Here is a 21,871-nt window from a genome sequence, read left to right as displayed (position 1 = left end):
AACAACTAAATAGATTATTAGGAGTAGCCCATCCCACTAAAACAACAACAACTAAATAGATTATTAGGAGTAGCCCATCCCACTAAAACAACAACAACTAAATAGATTATTAGGAGAAGCCCATCCCACTAAAACAAACAAACAACAACTAAATAAAGATTTTCAACATGTTCATTAATACTGATGAAACTGTGTCCCAGCCCAGTCATTGGTCTGCCACGCCTATGGAGGGCTTAAAAGGGAAAAGGACAGGTCTCATTGAAATGCTAAAAGGCAATGTGTGTGTGTGTGTGTGTGTGTGTGTGTGTGGCTGTGTGTGTGTGCGTGTGTGCGCGTGTGTGTCTGTGTGGCTGTGTGTGTGTGTGTGTGCGCGTGTGTGTCTGTGTGGCTGTGTGTGTGTCTGTGTGTCTGTGTGTGTGTGTGTGTGCGTGCGTGTGTGTGGCTTGTGTGTGTATGCGTGTGTGTGTGTGTGTGTGTGGCTGTGTGTGTGTGTGTGGCTGTGTGTGTGTGTGCGCGTGTGTGTCTGTGTGTCTGTGTGTCTGTGTGTGTGTCTGTGTGTGTCTGTGTGTGTGTCTGTGCGTGTGTGTGGCTTGTGTGTGTATGCGTGTGTGTGTGTGTGTCTCTCACCAGGTAGGGGTGGAGGTTTGGAGCTCTCGGGGGCTGCAGTCTCGTCCGTCCTCAGCGGGTCCACTTTGTGTTTCCTCTTTAATCTCAGTTTACCAGTCTTCTTCTTAGTCTGGTCCACTGAGGCTGACGCTGCACCGCTCTCCGGAGTCTGTCTCTCACCCTCCTCTTCCTCCTCCTCCTGACCTCCTTCGCCAGCATCGTTGGCAGCACCCTCCTGTCCTCCCCTCTGTGTATTCTTCAGCCGCTCTTCATTCTGCATGGATGGAACCCCCATGGTATACACACATTAATACAGCTAGAACACACAACCCATTTACTGACCACCGTGCAGCTCAAATGGTACCCTATTCCCTAAAGGGTACACTACAACTACACAGAGCTCTGGTCAAAACTAGTGCACTATATAGGGAATAGGGTGCCATTTCAGACGCATTGGTCCGAGCTCAAACAAATCAAAATCAACAAAAAGTGATGCTGATTGGCCCAGTGTATTCCACACCTCGTTGATGACGTTGCCTATTGGCTGGAAGGGGCTGGGTATGGCGTCGTCGTCTGTCTCCTCCTCCTGTAGAGTCCGGCCCTCCCTCTCCGCCTCCTCCTTCTCCTGACGGTCTCTGGGACCAGGGAGACAAGGGACATTCAGCAGTTCACTTCACAATCAAACACGGAGCCCCTATATCTCACACCCTGTGTCCTGGGGGAGATCAAACACTGACCCCCTAGATCTTACACCCTGTGTCCTGGTGGAGATCAAACACTGACCCCCTAGATCTTACACCCTGTGTCCTGGTGGAGATCAAACACTGACCCCCCTATATCTTACACCCTGTGTCCTGGTGGAGATCAAACACGGACCACTAGATCTTACACCCTGTGTCCTGGGGGAGATCAAACACTGACCCCCCTATATCTCACACCCTGTGTCCTGGTGGAGATCAAACACGGACCCCCTAGATCTTACACCCTGTGTCCTGGTGGAGATCAAACACGGACCACTAGATCTTACACCCTGTGTCCTGGTGGAGATCAAACACGGAGCCCCTATATCTTACACCCTGTGTCCTGGTGGAGATCAAACACTGACCCCCTATATCTTACACCCTGTGTCCTGGTGGAGATCAAACACTGACCTCCTAGATCTTACACCCTGTGTCCTGGTGGAGATCAAACACTGACCCCCTATATCTTACACCCTGTGTCCTGGTGGAGATCAAACACTGACCCCCCTATATCTTACACCCTGTGTCCTGGTGGAGATCAAACACTGACCCCCTATATCTTACACCCTGTGTCCTGGTGGAGATCAAACACTGACCCCCCTATATCTTACACCCTGTGTCCTGGTGGAGATCAAACACGGACCACTAGATCTTACACCCTGTGTCCTGGGGGAGATCAAACACTGACCCCCCTATATCTCACACCCTGTGTCCTGGTGGAGATCAAACACGGACCACTAGATCTTACACCCTGTGTCCTGGTGGAGATCAAACACGGAGCCCCTATATCTTACACCCTGTGTCCTGGTGGAGATCAAACACTGACCCCCTATATCTTACACCCTGTGTCCTGGTGGAGATCAAACACTGACCTCCTAGATCTTACACCCTGTGTCCTGGTGGAGATCAAACACTGACCCCCTATATCTTACACCCTGTGTCCTGGTGGAGATCAAACACTGACCCCCCTATATCTTACACCCTGTGTCCTGGTGGAGATCAAACACTGACCCCCTATATCTTACACCCTGTGTCCTGGTGGAGATCAAACACTGACCCCCCTATATCTTACACCCTGTGTCCTGGTGGAGATCAAACACTGACCCCCTAGATCTTACACCCTGTGTCCTGGTGGAGATCAAACACTGACCCCCCTATATCTTACACCCTGTGTCCTGGTGGAGATCAAACACTGACCCCCTATATCTTACACCCTGTGTCCTGGTGGAGATCAAACACTGACCCCCCTATATCTTACACCCTGTGTCCTGGTGGAGATCAAACACTGACCCCCTAGATCTTACACCCTGTGTCCTGGTGGAGATCAAACACTGACCTCCTAGATCTTACACCCTGTGTCCTGGTGGAGATCAAACACTGACATCCTATATCTTACACCCTGTGTCCTGGTGGAGATCAAACACTGACATCCTATATCTTACACCCTGTGTCCTGGTGGAGATCTCTCGAGGAGAATTGCTTTTGCTGAGACAATGACAGTAACTCCTGACCTCCAGATTTGAGTTAAAATTAGGACTGTCCAAAAAAGATTAAAATAATTAAATCGAGTTAACGGCATTTGTTAATCGCAATTTTTGAATTTGCTCAAATTTAGGCCTGAATAAATATTTTTTCATTTAAAAAGCAGTGCATTGAGTTACAGGCATACTTTGTAAGGGAAGGAATCTCTCATTTTAGAAGGCATTGTTTTGAGTTATAGTGACCCAGCCGAAGCCAGGCAAGTGGGTTGTCCGCTTTGACGCCTTGTTCAACTACACCGTGTCTGCTTTTGCATTCTATCGTCACACAAAACAAATCCACACGTTGTCATTATCCACTTTTCTTTTGGAGCTCCGACGGCATCTGGTGAGTTCCTTCTCTTTCCTCCCGTTCTCACACAGCCCTCTCTAGCACAGCCCTCTCTAGCACAGCCCGCTCTAGCACAGCCCGTTCTCACACAGCCCGCTCTAGCACAGCCCTCTCTAGCACAGCCCGCTCTAGCACAGCCCGCTCTAGCACAGCCCTCTCTAGCACAGCCCTCTCTAGCACAGCCCTCTCTAGCACAGCCCTCTCTAGCACAGCCCTCTCTAGCACATGCAGCCTACCTGGGAAGAATGTTTGAGTAGCCGATTCCTTTTTCAGTTCTTCCTGTGTCATCCAAATGTGTGCATCGCCTGGTCAGTGGTCAAGATATCAGGTTGCTAGCTAGGTAACATGACTAGCTAGACAATGGCGTTTGTTAAGAAAACAAAAAACAGCATCTCGCGAGTAGTTCAAAACGGCCATCCTGGGATAGGATAAAGTAATCCTTCTACCCCACCTTATCCCACCCCCCCCAAAAAAATTACATATTGTAAAGTGGTTATCCCACTGGCTATAAGGTGAATGCACCTATTTGTAAGTCGCTCTGGATAAGAGCGTCTGCTAAATGACGAAAATGTAAAATGTAAAAGGTGTAAGCATTGACTTTTGCTATTTTCAGTGTTGTGTTCTGCGCTTGAAAAAAAAGGTCAGTGCGGAAACACGTGCGCTTAAAATGTTCCGTGCAGTGAAGAAATGGAGACGTGATTAACGGCGTCAAACCTTTTTACAGCAGTAAACACGTGGGAGCGTTATTACACGTTATCTTTGACAGCCCTAGTTGGAATACATTCTCTGATTAGTGTCTTAAACCTTTTGTGGTTTCTGCATATCCTCTTTACCCCCTCCCTCCCTCCCTCTCCCCCCTCCTCCTCCTCCTCCTCCTCTCTTCCCTCCAGCCTCCTCTACAGCCAGCAAGGTACTTGGACTCAGACACGCTTGAGGAGATCTTTAAGGTCAGGTCAGACCCAAGCCACCCCCTGTACCTGGACTTTGAACTACTCCCCTTTGGGTATAGGGTATAGGGCGGGCAGCCCCCCCCCACAGGAAAATCAGGAGGAGATCATCAGCTGGTTAATGTTCCTATCACTAAGGAGTGATATCTCTCCTAATCAGCTGGTTAATGTTCCTATCACTAAGGAGTGATATCTCTCCTAATCAGCTGGTTAATGTTCCTATCACTAAGGAGTGATATCTCTCCTAATCAGCTGGTTAATGTTCCTATCACTAAGGAGTGATATCTCTTCTAATCAGCTGGTTAATGTTCCTATCACTAAGGAGTGATATCTCTCCTAATCAGCTGGTTAATGTTCCTATCACTAAGGAGTGATATCTCTCCTAATCAGCTGGTTAATGTTCCTATCACTAAGGAGTGATATCTCTCCTAATCAGCTGGTTAATATTCCTATCACTAAGGAGTGATATCTCTCCTAATCAGCTGGTTAATGTTCCTATCACTAAGGAGTGATATCTCTCCTAATCAGCTGGTTAATGTTCCTATCACTAAGGAGTGATATCTCTCCTAATCAGCTGGTTAATGTTCCTATCACTAAGGAGTGATATCTCTCCTAATCAGCTGGTTAATGTTCCTATCACTAAGGAGTGATATCTCTCCTAATCAGCTGGTTAATGTGCCTATCACTAAGGAGTGATATCTCTCCTAATCAGCTGGTTAATGTTCCTATCACTAAGGAGTGATATCTCTCCTAATCAGCTGGTTAATGTTCCTATCACTAAGGAGTGATATCTCTCCTAATCAGCTGGTTAATGTTCCTATCACTAAGGAGTGATATCTCTCCTAATCAGCTGGTTAATGTTCCTATCACTAAGGAGTGATATCTCTCCTAATCAGCTGGTTAATGTTCCTATCACTAAGGAGTGATATCTATCCTAATCAGCTGGTTAATGTTCCTATCACTAAGGAGTGATATCTCTCCTAATCAGCTGGTTAATGTTCCTATCACTAAGGAGTGATATCTCTCCTAATCAGCTGGTTAATGTTCCTATCACTAAGGAGTGATATCTCTCCTAATCAGCTGGTTAATGTTCCTATCACTAAGGAGTGATATCTCTCCTAATCAGCTGGTTAATGTTCCTATCACTAAGGAGTGATATCTCTCCTAATCAGCTGGTTAATGTTCCTATCACTAAGGAGTGATATCTCTTCTAATCAGCTGGTTAATGTTCCTATCACTAAGGAGTGATATCTCTCCTAATCAGCTGGTTAATGTTCCTATCACTAAGGAGTGATATCTCTCCTAATCAGCTGGTTAATGTTCCTATCACTAAGGAGTGATATCTCTCCTAATCAGCTGGTTAATATTCCTATCACTAAGGAGTGATATCTCTCCTAATCAGCTGGTTAATGTTCCTATCACTAAGGAGTGATATCTCTCCTAATCAGCTGGTTAATGTTCCTATCACTAAGGAGTGATATCTCTCCTAATCAGCTGGTTAATGTTCCTATCACTAAGGAGTGATATCTCTCCTAATCAGCTGGTTAATGTTCCTATCACTAAGGAGTGATATCTCTCCTAATCAGCTGGTTAATGTTCCTATCACTAAGGAGTGATATCTCTCCTAATCAGCTGGTTAATGTTCCTATCACTAAGGAGTGATATCTCTCCTAATCAGCTGGTTAATGTTCCTATCACTAAGGAGTGATATCTCTCCTAATCAGCTGGTTAATGTTCCTATCACTAAGGAGTGATATCTCTCCTAATCAGCTGGTTAATGTTCCTATCACTAAGGAGTGATATCTCTCCTAATCAGATGGTTAATGTTCCTATCACTAAGGAGTGATATCTCTCCTAATCAGCTGGTTAATGTTCCTATCACTAAGGAGTGATATCTCTCCTAATCAGCTGGTTAATGTTCCTATCACTAAGGAGTGATATCTCTCCTAATCAGATGGTTAATGTTCCTATCACTAAGGAGTGATATCTCTCCTAATCAGCTGGTTAATGTTCCTATCACTAAGGAGTGATATATCTCCTAATCAGCTGGTTAATGTTCCTATCACTAAGGAGTGATATCTCTCCTAATCAGCTGGTTAATGTTCCTATCACTAAGGAGTGATATCTCTCCTAATCAGCTGGTTAATGTTCCTATCACTAAGGAGTGATATCTCTCCTAATCAGCTGGTTAATGTTCCTATCACTAAGGAGGGATATCTCTCCTAATCAGCTGGTTAATGTTCCTATCACTAAGGTGGGATATCTCTCCTAATCAGCTGGTTAATATTCCTATCACTAAGGAATGATATCTCTCCTAATCAGCTGGTTAATGTTCCTATCACTAAGGAGTGATATCTCTCCTATTATCTACTGTATTGTTCCTGCTATGTTTCTTAACCACCATTTTAAACATGTACATAATACTGCAACAAAATGAGTCAGTAAAGTCCCTCTCTTCCTCCTCCTCCTCCTCACCTCTCCTCCCGTATCCTCCGTACTCTCTCCTGTCTGGCTTCCTCCTCCTCCTCCTCCTCCTCACCTCTCCTCCCGTATCCTCCGTACTCTCTCCTGTCTGGCTTCCTCCTCCTCCTCCTCCTCCTCACCTCTCCTCCCGTATCCTCCGTACTCTCTCCTGTCTGGCTTTCTTCTCCTCCTCCTCCTCCTCACCTCTCCTCCCGTATCCTCCGTACTCTCTCCTGTCTGGCTTCCTCCTCCTCCTCCTCCTCCTCACCTCTCCTCCCGTATCCTCCGTACTCTCTCCTGTCTGGCTTCCTCCTCCTCCTCCTCCTCCTCACCTCTCCTCCCGTATCCTCCGTACTCTCTCCTGTCTGGCTTCCTCCTGTTCCTCCTCCTCCTCCTCCTCCTCCTCCTCACCTCTCCTCCCGTATCCTCCGTACTCTCTCCTGTCTGGCTTTCTCCTCCTCCTCCTCCTCCTCACCTCTCCTCCCGTATCCTCCGTACTCTCTCCTGTCTGGCTTCCTCCTCCTCCTCCTCCTCCTCACCTCTCCTCCCGTATCCTCCGTACTCTCTCCTGTCTGGCTTCCTCCTCCTCCTCCTCCTCCTCACCTCTCCTCCCGTATCCTCCGTACTCTCTCCTGTCTGGCTTTCTCCTCCTCCTCCTCCTCCTCACCTCTCCTCCCGTATCCTCCGTACTCTCTCCTGTCTGGCTTCCTCCTTCTCCTCCTCCTCCTCCTCCTCACCTCTCCTCCCGTATCCTCCGTACTCTCTCCTGTCTGGCTTTCTCCTCCTCCTCCTCCTCCTCCTCCTCACCTCTCCTCCCGTATCCTCCGTACTCTCTCCTGTCTGGCTTTCTCCTCCTCCTCCTCCTCCTCCTCACCTCTCCTCCCGTATCCTCCGTACTCTCTCCTGTCTGGCTTCCTCCTCCTCCTCCTCCTCCTCCTCACCTCTCCTCCCGTATCCTCCGTACTCTCTCCTGTCTGGCTTCCTCCTCCTCCTCCTCCTCCTCCTCACCTCTCCTCCCGTATCCTCCGTACTCTCTCCTGTCTGGCCTCCTCCTCCTCCTCCTCCTCCTCACCTCTCCTCCCGTATCCTCCGTACTCTCTCCTGTCTGGCTTCCTCCTCCTCCTCCTCCTCCTCCTCACCTCTCCTCCCGTATCCTCCGTACTCTCTCCTGTCTGGCTTCCTCCTCCTCCTCCTCCTCCTCCTCACCTCTCCTCCCGTATCCTCCGTACTCTCTCCTGTCTGGCTTCCTCCTCCTCCTCCTCCTCCTCACCTCTCCTCCCGTATCCTCCGTACTCTCTCCTGTCTGGCTTCCTCCTCCTCCTCCTCCTCCTCCTCACCTCTCCTCCCGTATCCTCCGTACTCTCTCCTGTCTGGCTTCCTCCTCCTCCTCCTCCTCCTCCTCACCTCTCCTCCCGTATCCTCCGTACTCTCTCCTGTCTGGCTTTCTTCTCCTGTTCCTCCTCCTCCTCACCTCTCCTCCCGTATCCTCCGTACTCTCTCCTGTCTGGCTTTCTTCTCCTGTTCCTCCTCCTCCTCACCTCTCCTCCCGTATCCTCCGTACTCTCTCCTGTCTGGCTTCCTCCTCCTCCTCCTCCTCCTCCTCACCTCTCCTCCCGTATCCTCCGTACTCTCTCCTGTCTGGCTTCCTCCTCCTCCTCCTCCTCCTCACCTCTCCTCCCGTATCCTCCGTACTCTCTCCTGTCTGGCTTTCTTCTCCTGTTCCTCCTCCTCCTCACCTCTCCTCCCGTATCCTCCGTACTCTCTCCTGTCTGGCTTTCTTCTCCTGTTCCTCCTCCTCCTCACCTCTCCTCCCGTATCCTCCGTACTCTCTCCTGTCTGGCTTTCTTCTCCTGTTCCTCCTGAACCCTCTGTTCGGCCGTGTCCTTCTGGACGCGTTCAGAGATGGCTTCGTAGTCTTTAGCGATGTTGTTCAGCAGCCAGTTGAGCCCGTTCTTGATGGACTTGTCCCCCTTCTTACCATAGCCCAGGACAGCAGAACACGGCTCCTGGAAACACACAGGGAGTCAGACCGCTACAGAGACACAGAGGGTTTTATTTCTTAACTCATATTTTATAGACAGCTATTCTCACAAAAGAGAGAACAATATGGGTGTCATCTTTGAAACCAAGAAAATATGAACTCTTTGCTACTAGAAATGTGTGAACACTTTCAACAATCTTGACCAGCTGCAACAAGGTACAGCCTCATACCCACAGTACTCCGGTTACTGCAGGTGAAGTATGGAGAGACAAACCACAGCATCACTCACGATCTGACAGAGACACTTGTTCTCGTTCACCAGCTTCTCCAGTGACAGGTTCTCGATGATGTCTGCCTCGGCCAATGCCCCGTCCCGATCCTGCTTGTTAGCCAATCTGTGGAGCCGAAAGGGATTAGTCAGAAAGAGGTGTCAGACAGCAGGCGGTGGGGTGATGTGTGTCGGTTCTTCTATCCTTGTGGGGACCTAAAATCCCCCAAAGTCCCCATATAGTAAAACAAGGACAACTCTCCCTCGCGAGGACATTTTCCCACGTCCCAATGAGGACAAATGTTATTTTAATCTTAGAAATTTAGGGTTACAATTGGGCTTAGAATTAGGGTAAGGGGTTAGTGGTTACGGGAAAATAGAATTGAGAAGATAAATGTGTTTTAGGTCCCTACGAGGATGAGGGTGTGTGTGGTGACAGAAACATGTGGCATGGGAGGAGGATACTTCATGATCAAATGCTGCCAGTCGGGGTTCTGCCATTCTAATTCTGTTAACATGGATTCCCTTTCCCAATAGGTTGTGCAGAATATAATACGCTACTTTATAAGAAGCAGGCAGACAGGCAGTAACTCATTAGGACAGGTTTAGAGCTCAGACAGTAACTCATTAGGCCAGGTTAGGGCTCAGACAGTAACTCATTAGGCCAGGTTAGGGCTCAGGCAGTAACTCATTAGGCCAGGTTAGGGCTCAGACAGTAACTCATTAGGCCAGGTTAGGGCTCAGACAGTAACTCATTAGGCCAGGTTAGGGCTCAGACAGTGACTCACACTAGGACAGGTTTAGCGCTCAGGCAGTAACTAGGACAGGTTTAGAGCTCAGACTAACTCACACTAGGACAGGTTTAGAGTTCAGACAGAGTGACTCACACTAGGACAGGTTTAGAGCTCAGGCAGTAACTCACACTAGGACAGGTTTAAAGCTCAGACTAACTCACACTAGGACAGGTTTAAAGCTCAGACAGTGACTCACACTAGGACAGGTTTAGAGCTCAGACAGAGTGACTCACACTAGGACAGGTTTCCCAGCGATGCGAGGGTGTCGGAGGACCTCAGCCATGGTTTCCCTGGTCTCCTGGATCCTCTGGACATCACTGGAGTCAACCACGAACACCACCCCGTACGACTCACTGTAGTAGTTCTTCCAGATACCCCTGATTACATTTACATTACAGTCATTTAGCAGACTCTTATCCAGAGACACTTACAGTCAGTGCATTAAACTATGTTTAGGAGGGGGAACAACCACACATCACAGTCATTTCAAGTAGACCTTTCTTTAAAAATAGACCTATCAGCAGAATCAGGGGAGAAAGATCCAAGTGCAGGTGTGAGTGAAAGAAAGACAAGTTCAAAAATACCTGATCCTCTTCCCTCCGCCCAGGTCAAAGATGGTGACCTCAAACTTCCCCTGTTTCAGATCCACCTTGGAGAACCCTACCGTAGGGGCCACGTCCTCTGGGCTCTCTGTGACGCAACAGAACACACGTTCAGTGGGGAGGAGAAGGGCCAACGTCATACATTTCTAAAAGGAGTATAAAAATAAACAGTGATTCAACTCACCTCCCTGGATCCCGCGTACCGTGGCAGTCTTCCCAGCGTTGTCGAGTCCTACCATCACCAGCGTCACTTTCCTAAAGCACCGAAGACAAGCTGGGTTACTAGTAGAGATGACACTGGGATTCAAAATGAGGTGTGGTAGGAGAAAGAGATACAGAAACATTGTATGACGATATTCACATGGGGGGTACTCGAAAATATGGCATGTGACTCATGACGTGTCAATTGTATAAGGATAGAGAGCCACATTAGTAAGCAAGACGTACATAATGTTTAAGCTTGAGCCACTTCCAAAGCAAGCATTGAACATTCAAAACGACAGTCTCCACACAGACATGACGAATCGTCTGATATTAGCCTAACGCATTGTCAGGCAGGCAGACAGACAGGCACTGTGGGTAGGTACCACTCATACCCCCACCTCACCCTGTCCCTTCAGATGCTGCTGGTTGTGGTGTTTAGCCAGCAGGCCAGGTCCCCCAGTCTACCTCGGGGCTGCTCAGGGCTAACGCTACAGGGATATTACCACAGATTAGGGTGAGTCAGCTCTCTCTGTCCATAATCCAGTTGAGCAGCCGGGTAACTCTGATGTACACAGACAGCGAGGGGGTGTAAACAACAGACCTATCAGCTACCAATGACATCTATCTCTGTAGCTAGGGGCGGCAGGTGGCTTTAGTGGGTAAGAGCGTTGTGCCAGTAACCGAAAGGTCGCTGGTTCTAATCCCCGAGCCGACTACGTGAAAAATCTGTCGATGTGCCCTTAAGCAAGGCACTTAACCCTAATTGCTCATGTAAGTCGCTTTGGATAAAAGCGTCTGCTAAATGGCATATTATTATAACACCTTGAGTCATTCCTTAAGTGAGGTTGATAGTAGAACTGTACGCCATCATTCTATCATTAATTGCCTTCCAATGAATAGGCCTAGATCCTAAATTCACCCTTTCTACTCAGAAAGAGCTTCCCTGTGTCACCTTATAAAAATAGCCAAATGGCATAAAAGTCACCCAGTCATCATTCTTTAAAAAAAGACACACCCAGCCTCTATCAAAAGTGCCTCTGCTATGGAAAAAACACACACACACACACACACACACACACACACACACACCAGCTGACCAAATAAATAAAGCCCTACCCTCCACATGGAATTGACCAATAACAACAAGCTGACAGAACCAAACAAACACACACTCACACACACACACCCCACATCAACGTCTATTAATACTTGCCTACGGCTCTTCCGCCGTATGGACATCAAGCGGACTATCCAGCGGACAGTCCTCTGGAGCCAGGAGGCCTTCATGTGGGAGCTGGGCTTCAACCGGACCAGACCCAGAGACCACTGGGAGCTGGGCTTCAACCGGACCAGACCCAGAGACCCCTGGGAGCTGGGCTTCAACCAGACCAGACCCAGAGACCACTGGGAGCTAAGGCTTCAACCGGACCAGACCCAGAGACCACTGGGAGCTGGGCTTCAACCGGACCAGACCCAGAGACCACTGGGAGATGGGCTTCAACCGGACCAGACCCAGAGACCACTGGGAGATGGGCTTCAACCGGACCAGACCCAGAGACCACCGGGAGCTGGGCTTCAACCGGACCAGACCCAGAGACCACTGGGAGCTAAGGCTTCAACCGGACCAGACCCAGAGACCACTGACCGACAGACGTGAGGGACAGTAACTAGTAGCCACACCACGTCCAGTCAATATACAGTAGGCCACTCCCCCTGACGGCAGACGTTTAACACACCCCGCCCCCACTCGACAGGCCCAGAGAGCAGCAGGATTAGCTCGGGATTTCCAATGAAGTCATCTGAGGAACCTTAAGTCTCTCTACAGCACGTGGTCTCTCACCCTACTCTGCCTGTTTAGGGTCACTGTGTCTCTCTACAGTGGGACACGTGGTCTCTCACCCTACTCTGCCTGTTTAGGGTCACTGTGTCTCTCTACAGTGGGACACGTGGTCTCTCACCCTACTCTGCCTGTTTAGGGTCACTGTGTCTCTCTACAGTGGGACACGTGGTCTCTCACCCTACTCTGCCTGTTTAGGGTCACTGTGTCTCTCTACAGTGGGACACGTGGTCTCTCACCCTACTCTGCCTGTTTAGGGTCACTGTGTCTCTCTACAGTGGGACACGTGGTCTCTCACCCTACTCTGCCTGTTTAGGGTCACTGTGTCTCTCTACAGTGGGACACGTGGTCTCTCACCATACTCTGCCTGTTTAGGGTCACTGTGTCTCTCTACAGTGGGACACGTGGTCTCTCACCCTACTCTGCCTGTTTAGGGTCACTGTGTCTCTCTACAGTGGGACACGTGGTCTCTCACCATACTCTGCCTGTTTAGGGTCACTGTGTCTCTCTACAGTGGGACACGTGGTCTCTCACCATACTCTGCCTGTTTAGGGTCACTGTGTCTCTCTACAGTGGGACACGTGGTCTCTCACCCTACTCTGCCTGTTTAGGGTCACTGTGTCTCTCTACAGTGGGACACGTGGTCTCTCACCCTACTCTGCCTGTTTAGGGTCACTGTGTCTCTCTACAGTGGGACACGTGGTCTCTCACCCTACTCTGCCTGTTTAGGGTCACTGTGTCTCTCTACAGTGGGACACGTGGTCTCTCACCATACTCTGCCTGTTTAGGGTCACTGTGTCTCTCTACAGTGGGACACGTGGTCTCTCACCCTACTCTGCCTGTTTAGGGTCACTGTGTCTCTCTACAGTGGGACACGTGGTCTCTCACCCTACTCTGCCTGTTTAGGGTCACTGTGTCTCTCTACAGTGGGACACGTGGTCTCTCACCCTACTCTGCCTGTTTAGGGTCACTGTGTCTCTCTACAGTGGGACACGTGGTCTCTCACCCTACTCTGCCTGTTTAGGGTCACTGTGTCTCTCTACAGTGGGACACGTGGTCTCTCACCCTACTCTGCCTGTTTACATTTACATTTACATTTACATTTTAGTCATTTAGCAGACGCTCTTATCCAGAGCGACTTACAGGAGCAATTAGGGTTAAGTGCCTTGCTCAAGGGCACATTTACGTCATTTAGCAGACGCTCTAGTCCAGAGCGACTCACAAATTGATGCATTCACCCTATAGCCAGTGGGATAACCACTTTACAAATTTTTTTTTTTGGGGGGGGGGGGGGGGGGGTAGAAGGATTACTTTATCCTATCCTGTGTCAGTCACTGTGTCACTGTCTCCCCTCCCTGAGGTTCTTTCTTTAAGGGTTATTTTTCCAATTCATATTTCCTTGATTCCTCTCATCCTCTCTCCTCCTTCTCAAAACTTGTTGAAAGAAAAGGTCAGAGGGGAGAGGACAGGGACCTTGGATCTTTTTTCCAATGCATTTTGAGGAGACAAAGAGTCGGGACATGAGGAATGGAGGAAAGAGGAACTGGGAGAGAGCCTAGGTCTAATCATAAAGGCCACCTCTGATACAACACCTAGAGTCCTGTCATTATACCTGGGAGAGAGCCTAGGTCTAATCATAAAAGGCCACCTCTGATACAACACCTAGAGTCCTGTCATTAAACCTGGGAGAGAGCCTAGGTCTAATCATAAAGGCCACCTCTGATACGACACCTAGAGTCCTGTCATTAAACCTGGGAGAGAGCCTAGGTCTAATCATAAAAGGCCACCTCTGATACAACACCTAGAGTCCTGTCATTAAACCTGGGAGAGAGGTCTAATCATAAAGGCCACCTCTGATACAACACCTAGAGTCCTGTCATTAAACCTGGGAGAGAGCCTAGGTCTAATCATAAAGGCCACCTCTGATACAACACCTAGAGTCCTGTCATTAAACCTGGGAGAGAGCCTAGATCTAATCATAAAGGCCACCTCTGATACAACACCTAGAGTCCTGTCATTAAACCTGGGAGAGAGCCTAGGTCTAATCATAAAGGCCACCTCTGATACAACACCTAGAGTCCTGTCATTAAACCTGGGAGAGAGGTCTAATCATAAAGTCCACCTCTGATACAACACCTAGAGTCCTGTCATTAAACCTGGGAGAGAGCCTAGGTCTAATCATAAAGGCCACCTCTGATACAACACCTAGAGTCCTGTCATTAAACCTGGGAGAGAGCCTAGGTCTAATCATAAAGGCCACCTCTGATACAACACCTAGAGTCCTGTCATTAAACCTGGGAGAGAGCCTAGGTCTAATCATAAAAGGCCACCTCTGATACAACACCTAGAGTCCTGTCATTAAACCTGGGAGAGAGCCTAGGTCTAATCATAAAGGCCACCTCTGATACGACACCTAGAGTCCTGTCATTAAACCTGGGAGAGAGCCTAGGTCTAATCATAAAAGGCCACCTCTGATACAACACCTAGAGTCCTGTCATTAAACCTGGGAGAGAGGTCTAATCATAAAGGCCACCTCTGATACAACACCTAGAGTCCTGTCATTAAACCTGGGAGAGAGCCTAGGTCTAATCATAAAGGCCACCTCTGATACAACACCTAGAGTCCTGTCATTAAACCTGGGAGAGAGCCTAGATCTAATCATAAAGGCCACCTCTGATACAACACCTAGAGTCCTGTCATTAAACCTGGGAGAGAGCCTAGGTCTAATCATAAAGGCCACCTCTGATACAACACCTAGAGTCCTGTCATTAAACCTGGGAGAGAGGTCTAATCATAAAGTCCACCTCTGATACAACACCTAGAGTCCTGTCATTAAACCTGGGAGAGAGCCTAGGTCTAATCATAAAGGCCACCTCTGATACAACACCTAGAGTCCTGTCATTAAACCTGGGAGAGAGCCTAGGTCTAATCATAAAGGCCACCTCTGATACAACACCTAGAGTCCTGTCATTAAACCTGGGAGAGAGCCTAGGTCTAATCATAAAGGCCACCTCTGATACAACACCTAGAGTCCTGTCATTAAACCTGGGAGAGAGGTCTAATCATAAAGGCCACCTCTGATACAACACCTAGAGTCCTGTCATTAAACCTGGGAGAGAGCCTAGGTCTAATCATAAAGGCCACCTCTGATACAACACCTAGAGTCCTGTCATTAAACATGTCCTATACCATTTATCTCCAGGCCTGCGTGCCAAATGGCACCCTATTCCCTATATAGTGCACTACTTCTGAACAGAGCCCTACGGGACCAAAGTCCTGAACAGGGAATAGGGTGCCAATTGGGATGCAAGCCTGGGCCACTGAGGCCAGGCCGACTCACAGCACTAGTCAGCAGGTGGTAACTAACAGGGAAGTACCGTACCGGCCTCTCCTTCGCCTCAACACAGTGGAGCCTGGAGATAAATGGGCCACTGAGGCCAGGCCGACTCACAGCACTAGTCAGCAGGTGGTAACTAACAGGGAAGTACCGTACCGGCCTCTCCTTCGCCTCAACACAGTGGAGCCTGGAGATAAATGGGCCACTGAGGCCAGGCCGACTCACAGCACTAGTCAGCAGGTGGTAACTAACAGGGAAGTACCGTACCGGCCTCTCCTTCGCCTCAACACAGTGGAGCCTGGAGATAAATGGGCCACTGAGGCCAGGCCGACTCACAGCACTAGTCAGCAGGTGGTAACTAACAGGGAAGTACCGTACCGGCCTCTCCTTCGCCTCAACACAGTGGAGCCTGGAGATAAATGGGCCACTGAGGCCAGGCCGACTCACAGCACTAGTCAGCAGGTGGTAACTAACAGGGAAGTACCGTACCGGCCTCTCCTTCGCCTCAACACAGTGGAGCCTGGAGATGGTCCAGCCGGGAACAACATGGCTGCCGTGCCCGTGTAGCCTCCCACAAAGTCACATACTGCAGGTAAGACAAGGTGATTTAGGCCTTTCTGAGAATGAGAGGAATTCAATGTCTACTGTCTGTGTGTGTGTGTGATAGACAGACATAATACACTATATACACACACAAAAGTATGTGGACACCCCATCTATCTATCCTAAAATGTAATGTAAATATATATATATATATACACACACACACACACACACACACACACACACACACACATATATATATATATACACAGTTGAAGTCGGAAGTTTACATACACCTTAGCCAAATACATTTAAACTCAGTTTTTCACAATTCCTGACATTTAGTCCTAGTAAATATTCCCCGTCTTAGGTCAGTTAGGATCACCACTTTATTTTAAGAATGTGAAATGTCAGAATAATAGTAGAGAGAATTATTTATTTCAGCTTTTATTTCTTTCATCACATTCCCAGTGGGTCAGAAGTTTACATACACTCAATTAGTATTTGGTAGCATTGCCTTTAAATTGTTTAACTTGGGTCAAACGTTTTGGGTAGCCTTCCATCTATTTTGTGAAGTGCACCAGTCCCTCCTGCAGCAAAGCACCCCCACAGCATGATGCTGCCACCCCCTGCTATATAGCCTTTACATTTTGTTTAAATATAATTTACAATCATATTAAGGCTCACTATGCTTGGTTTTCTGGCTCTATGTTAAGGGTGTCAGAAATAACTGACACCCCTTAACGTAGCGCTCCAGTCAGTTTTAGAATAAATATCTAAAAAAAAAAAAAAAAGCATCATTTTTGGGTCAAATCACTCGCTCAATGCTAAACCTCGTTTAGATCTATTGTTGAATAATGTGGCTATTGAGCAAGTTGAGGAGACTAAACTGCTGGGTGTAACCCTAGATAGCAAGCTGTCATGGTCAAAACATATAGACTCCATGGTTGCTAAAATGGGAAGAGGTCTGTCCACGATAGGACGTTGCTCTGCCTTCTTGACATCTCAGTCGACCAGACAGGTCCTACAGGCCCTAGTTTTGTCGCACCTGGACTACTTCCCAGCTGTGTGGTCATGTGCAGCAAAGAAGGAGACAGGTAAAATGCAGTTGGTCCAGAACAAAGCAGCAAGTGTCAGTAACACGCATGTCAGTCTCTCCTGGCTCAAAGTTGAGGAGAGATTGACTGCATCACTATTGGTCTTCGTGCGAGGTGTTGATGTGTTGAAGGTACCGAACTGTCTGTTCAAGCTGTTGGCACATAGTTCGGACGCTCATCGGTACAACACAAGACATGCCACCAGAGGTCTCTTCACAGTCCCCAGGTCCAGAACAGAGGCTGGGAAACACAAAGTATTAAATAGAGCCACGACTACATGGAACTCTCTGCCACCCCAGGGTAACTCAAGCTAACAATAAAACCAGTTTGAAAAACTGATAGAAGAACACATTTACATTTTAGCAGACGCTCTTATCCAGAGCGATTTACAGTTAGTGAGTGCATACATTTTTTTTTCTTTGTGTGAGGTATTGATGTGTTGAAGGTACCGAACTGTCTGTTCAAGCTGTTGGCACATAGTTCGGACGCTCATCGGTACAACACAAGACATGCCACCAGAGGTCTCTTCACAGTCCCCAGGTCCTGGGAAACACAAAGTATTAAATAGAGCCATGACTACATGGAACTCTCTGCCACCCCAATAAAACCAGTTAAAAACCAGATAAAATAACACCTTACTTCAAAGGGGACTGTGAAGAGACACAGCCATTTTATATAGTGTGTATTGTAATTTGCGCTGTACTATGTATTAGATTTAGATAGTGTGTGTATGTACTGATATGTAGGCTATGTGTGACGTTTTAAATGTATGTATTTCAGTCCTTGACTAATAAATGTTCTGTACTATGTACTATGTACTATGTTTAATGTGGACCCCAGGAAGAGTAGCTGATGCTTTTACAGAGGCTAATGGGGATCCTAATAAATACCAACTTTAATCTTTTTTTTGTGTTTTTTTTTTAATAAAATGTTTACTCAAAAACAGGGGTCTCTTCACAGTCCCCAAGTCCAGCACAGAGGCTGGGAGACACACAGTACCGTAAAAGCTTCTTTTAAAAAAATTAAGTGGATTGTTTTAAATCGCAATGCCTACAGTTGGGATGAAAGGTAGGGCGCGCAATATGGGCAGATTATTGTTGAGTTGTGGCTGTCTGAAAAGTAGAGAAGAGATTCTGTAAATGCCTCCAGTCATATAAAGTGTAGTAGAATTGCATGAAATGCGTTTATAAAAAGAAAAACGTAGGCTCTCTCATATAGCCTACAGCACGGATCATCAACAACATTCCTCTCATATAGCCTACAGCGCGGATCATCAACAACATTCCTCTCATATAGCCTACAGCACGGATCATCAACAACATTCCTCTCATACAGCCTACAGCACGGATCATCAACAACATTCCTCTCATACAGCCTACAGCACGGATCATCAACAACATTCCTCTCATATAGCCTACAGCGCGATCATCAACAACATTCCTCTCATATAGCCTACAGCACGGATCATCAACAACATTCCTCTCATATAGCCTACAGCACGGATCATCAACAACATTCCTCTCATATAGCCTACAGCACGGATCATCAACAACATTCCTCTCATATAGTCTACAGCACGGATCATCAACAACATTCCTCTCATATAGCCTACAGCACGGATCATCAACAACATTCCTCTCATATAGCCTACAGCACGGATCATCAACAACATTCCTCTCATATAGCCTACAGCACGGATCATCAACAACATTCCTCTCATATAGCCTACAGCGCGGATCATCAACAACATTCCTCTCATATAGCCTACAGCACGGATCATCAACAACATTCCTCTCATATAGCCTACAGCGCGGACCATCAACAACATTCCTCTCATATAGCCTACAGCACGGACCATCAACAACATTCCTCTCATATAGCCTACAGCACGGATCATCAACAACATTCCTCTCATATAGACTACAGCGCGGATCATCAACAACATTCCTCTCATATAGCCTACAGCACGGATCATCAACAACATTCCTCTCATATAGCCTACAGCACGGATCATCAACAACATTCCTCTCATATAGCCTACAGCACGGATCATCAACAACATTCCTCTCATATAGCCTACAGCACGGATCATCAACAACATTCCTCTCATATAGCCTACAGCACGGATCATCAACAACATTCCTCTCATATAGCCTACAGCACGGATCATCAACAACATTCCTCTCATATAGCCTACAGCACGGACCATCAACAACATTCCTCTCATATAGCCTACAGCGCGGATCATCAACAACATTCCTCTCATATAGCCTACAGCACGGATCATCAACAACATTCCTCTCATATAGCCTACAGCACGGATCATCAACAACATTCCTCTCATATAGCCTACAGCACGGATCATCAACAGACTTCCTGTCAGATCCCTCCCTCTGTTGTTCTGTCTTTCCTTCTCTCTAGTCTTACTGGCTCTCTCGCTCTCGCTCTCGCTCTCGCTCTCAAAAAATACTGTGATTGAAGAAGGGTGGCAGGTAGCTTAGTGGGTAAGAGCGTTGTGCCAGTAACCGAAAGGTCGCTGGTTCTAATCCCCCGAGCCGACCTAGGTGGGTGAAAATCTGTCGATGTGCCCTTAAGCAAGGCACTTAACCCTAAATGCTCCTGTAAGTCGCTCTGGATAAGAGCGTCTGCTAAATGACTAAAATGTAAAATGTAAATGTAAATTCAGCCGCGGGCCGATTTTTGTCTGGAGCGGATGGTCGGGGAGCTGGAACATAATTACAAATAATTTGCAGACTGCAAATTGACTGCAGGAAGCCCAAACAGATATGTTTGACTAAAACAATCATTTCAAACCTTGCTTACAATCAATTACGATCAAGTGAGTCTATTATGCGTGGAAATACTTGGGAACATATTTCTTAAATAAAAATTACTTGGAGCTGATTTCCTGGTGTTTTTACAGTCTTATGTCCAACAATTAAACTTCCACAATTTTTGTTTTAAAAAAATCTCAGAACTTGGGGGGGGGGGGGGGGGGGGTCAAATAAAACCACCTGCAAGCTGTCAGCTGGGGAACCCTGGCCTGTAGCCCTACTCTACGCTATACGCTGTCAGCCATGCATTTAACTTGTTTTTTTGCCAACAGTGATTGGGTTATATTATTAGCCTAAATTATGACTATAATCTACTCATCACATTAAGAATAGTAGGCTTCTCTTCCATCCGTATGCAAATGAGATGATGCATGGAATGCTTTATAATAAAGGTGCATTTTTGTAGTGAAAATAAGCTTCCCCAAACTTGAAACTCACGCACTGCCTTTATCACAGTCAACAACACACATATATTTTATAGTAAGAATAGGCATATAATGGAATCAAACAGAATGAAAGAGAACATATAAAATAAAAGCCCTGGGGCTTATGACTTTTTAATCCGGCCCTGGAGAGAAGGGGCACTTCTGCAGTTTTAAGGAGTGACAGCTGCTAAAAGTGGCTGTGGTTTACTGGTTACAGGACTACACGGTAACTAAGCAGCAGCATGTTCTATACCACTCGCACACTTCTGTTGGGTGATATATAGTTAACAAGACATTCTATGAAATCACAGATGCTGGCATGGGGTGAACTGGGTGGGTGGCTGGCAGCACTGGTACCCCCATTCACAAATCAAATGGCCAATAAATCATAATAGTGTGAATATTTAAATACATAGCTAGCTTAATTTAACTTCCGTTAACTAGCTAGTGGTCAGGTATTTCATGCACTCACCTTGCGGGCTGCCTCCAGCGTTTCAACCAGTTGCAGCAATTCGCCATCAGACTAAACATTGCAGTCCAAACTCAAGATGATTGGCGGAAAAGAGTCATGTAGCAGCGATTCTGAATGGATCAAACGCCTTTATTCGGAATTTCAGCTCATTATCATCATACAGCTGTATGAGTTAGGCCTAGGGGCCAATAAAAGTGCCATTCTTAGACATCGTTGGATTGTCAAACTAAAACTACAGTACTGTCAGTGTACTTGTTGCTCCTCTCAAAAGAATCGTTGGCCTACTTGTAACGTTAGCTAGAACTAGCTAGTAACATTAGTAGGTAAGTTAGCTAGCTAAATTACATTAGCAAACAAATATAATTTATGTTTAGCATTTTCACAAACTGTAAAAGATAGCGGATAGCCACGGTTAACTAGCTAGCGTTAGCTAGCTAACCTAGGTAGTAAGCTAGCGTTCAGTGCAGCTAGCTAGCGTTTAGGCGCTGCTAGCGACATTAGCTAGTTTTACGTACAGCTAGCTTTGTAGGGTACAAGTGTCAGGTAAAACCAACCCTATTCCAAAAGAAAAGCTAATATTCCTTCATGAAGATCTCTTCAGTGAGAAACATCTTTCTGATATCCGTTGTTGTTTACGCTGTGGTGTTTGGCTGCTATGGCTGCAGATCCGTTGGTTACGTCATCATCAGTGGTCGACAAATCCCTCTTTTACGGTCGTCACTGGTTACCCCAGCCACAAAGTCATACTTATGGCTAAACCCCGACTATTTCTGATTTTTAACATAACCTTACCCACAACACTAACCTTATGCCCAACCCTAACCTTAAATGAAGACTAAAAAGCACATTTTA

General features: G+C 47.1%; 1 protein-coding gene across 1 annotated transcript; it reads right to left on the bottom strand.

Annotated features, from left to right (window-relative positions):
• Positions 1-627: 627 nt before the first annotated feature.
• Positions 628-21,644, bottom strand: LOC311118155 (ADP-ribosylation factor-like protein 13B; the record flags this gene model as incomplete). The annotated part of the gene is made up of 8 exons (XM_084193015.1): positions 21,020-21,644; positions 10,455-10,525; positions 10,253-10,358; positions 9,902-10,045; positions 8,896-9,001; positions 8,429-8,631; positions 1,127-1,241; positions 628-880 (listed from the first exon to the last, which is right to left on the bottom strand). Coding segments are annotated over exons 1-8 (1,057 nt in total), but the record flags the coding sequence as incomplete, so codon positions are not given.
• Positions 21,645-21,871: the final 227 nt, after the last annotated feature.

The sequence above is a fragment of the Coregonus lavaretus genome (genome assembly GCF_964263955.1).
Source record: "Coregonus lavaretus genome assembly, contig: HAP1_SCAFFOLD_4907, whole genome shotgun sequence".
NCBI lineage: Eukaryota > Metazoa > Chordata > Actinopteri > Salmoniformes > Salmonidae > Coregonus > Coregonus lavaretus.
The sequence above is the reverse complement of the archived record's forward strand: the minus strand, read 5'-3'. Positions and strand labels throughout refer to the sequence as shown.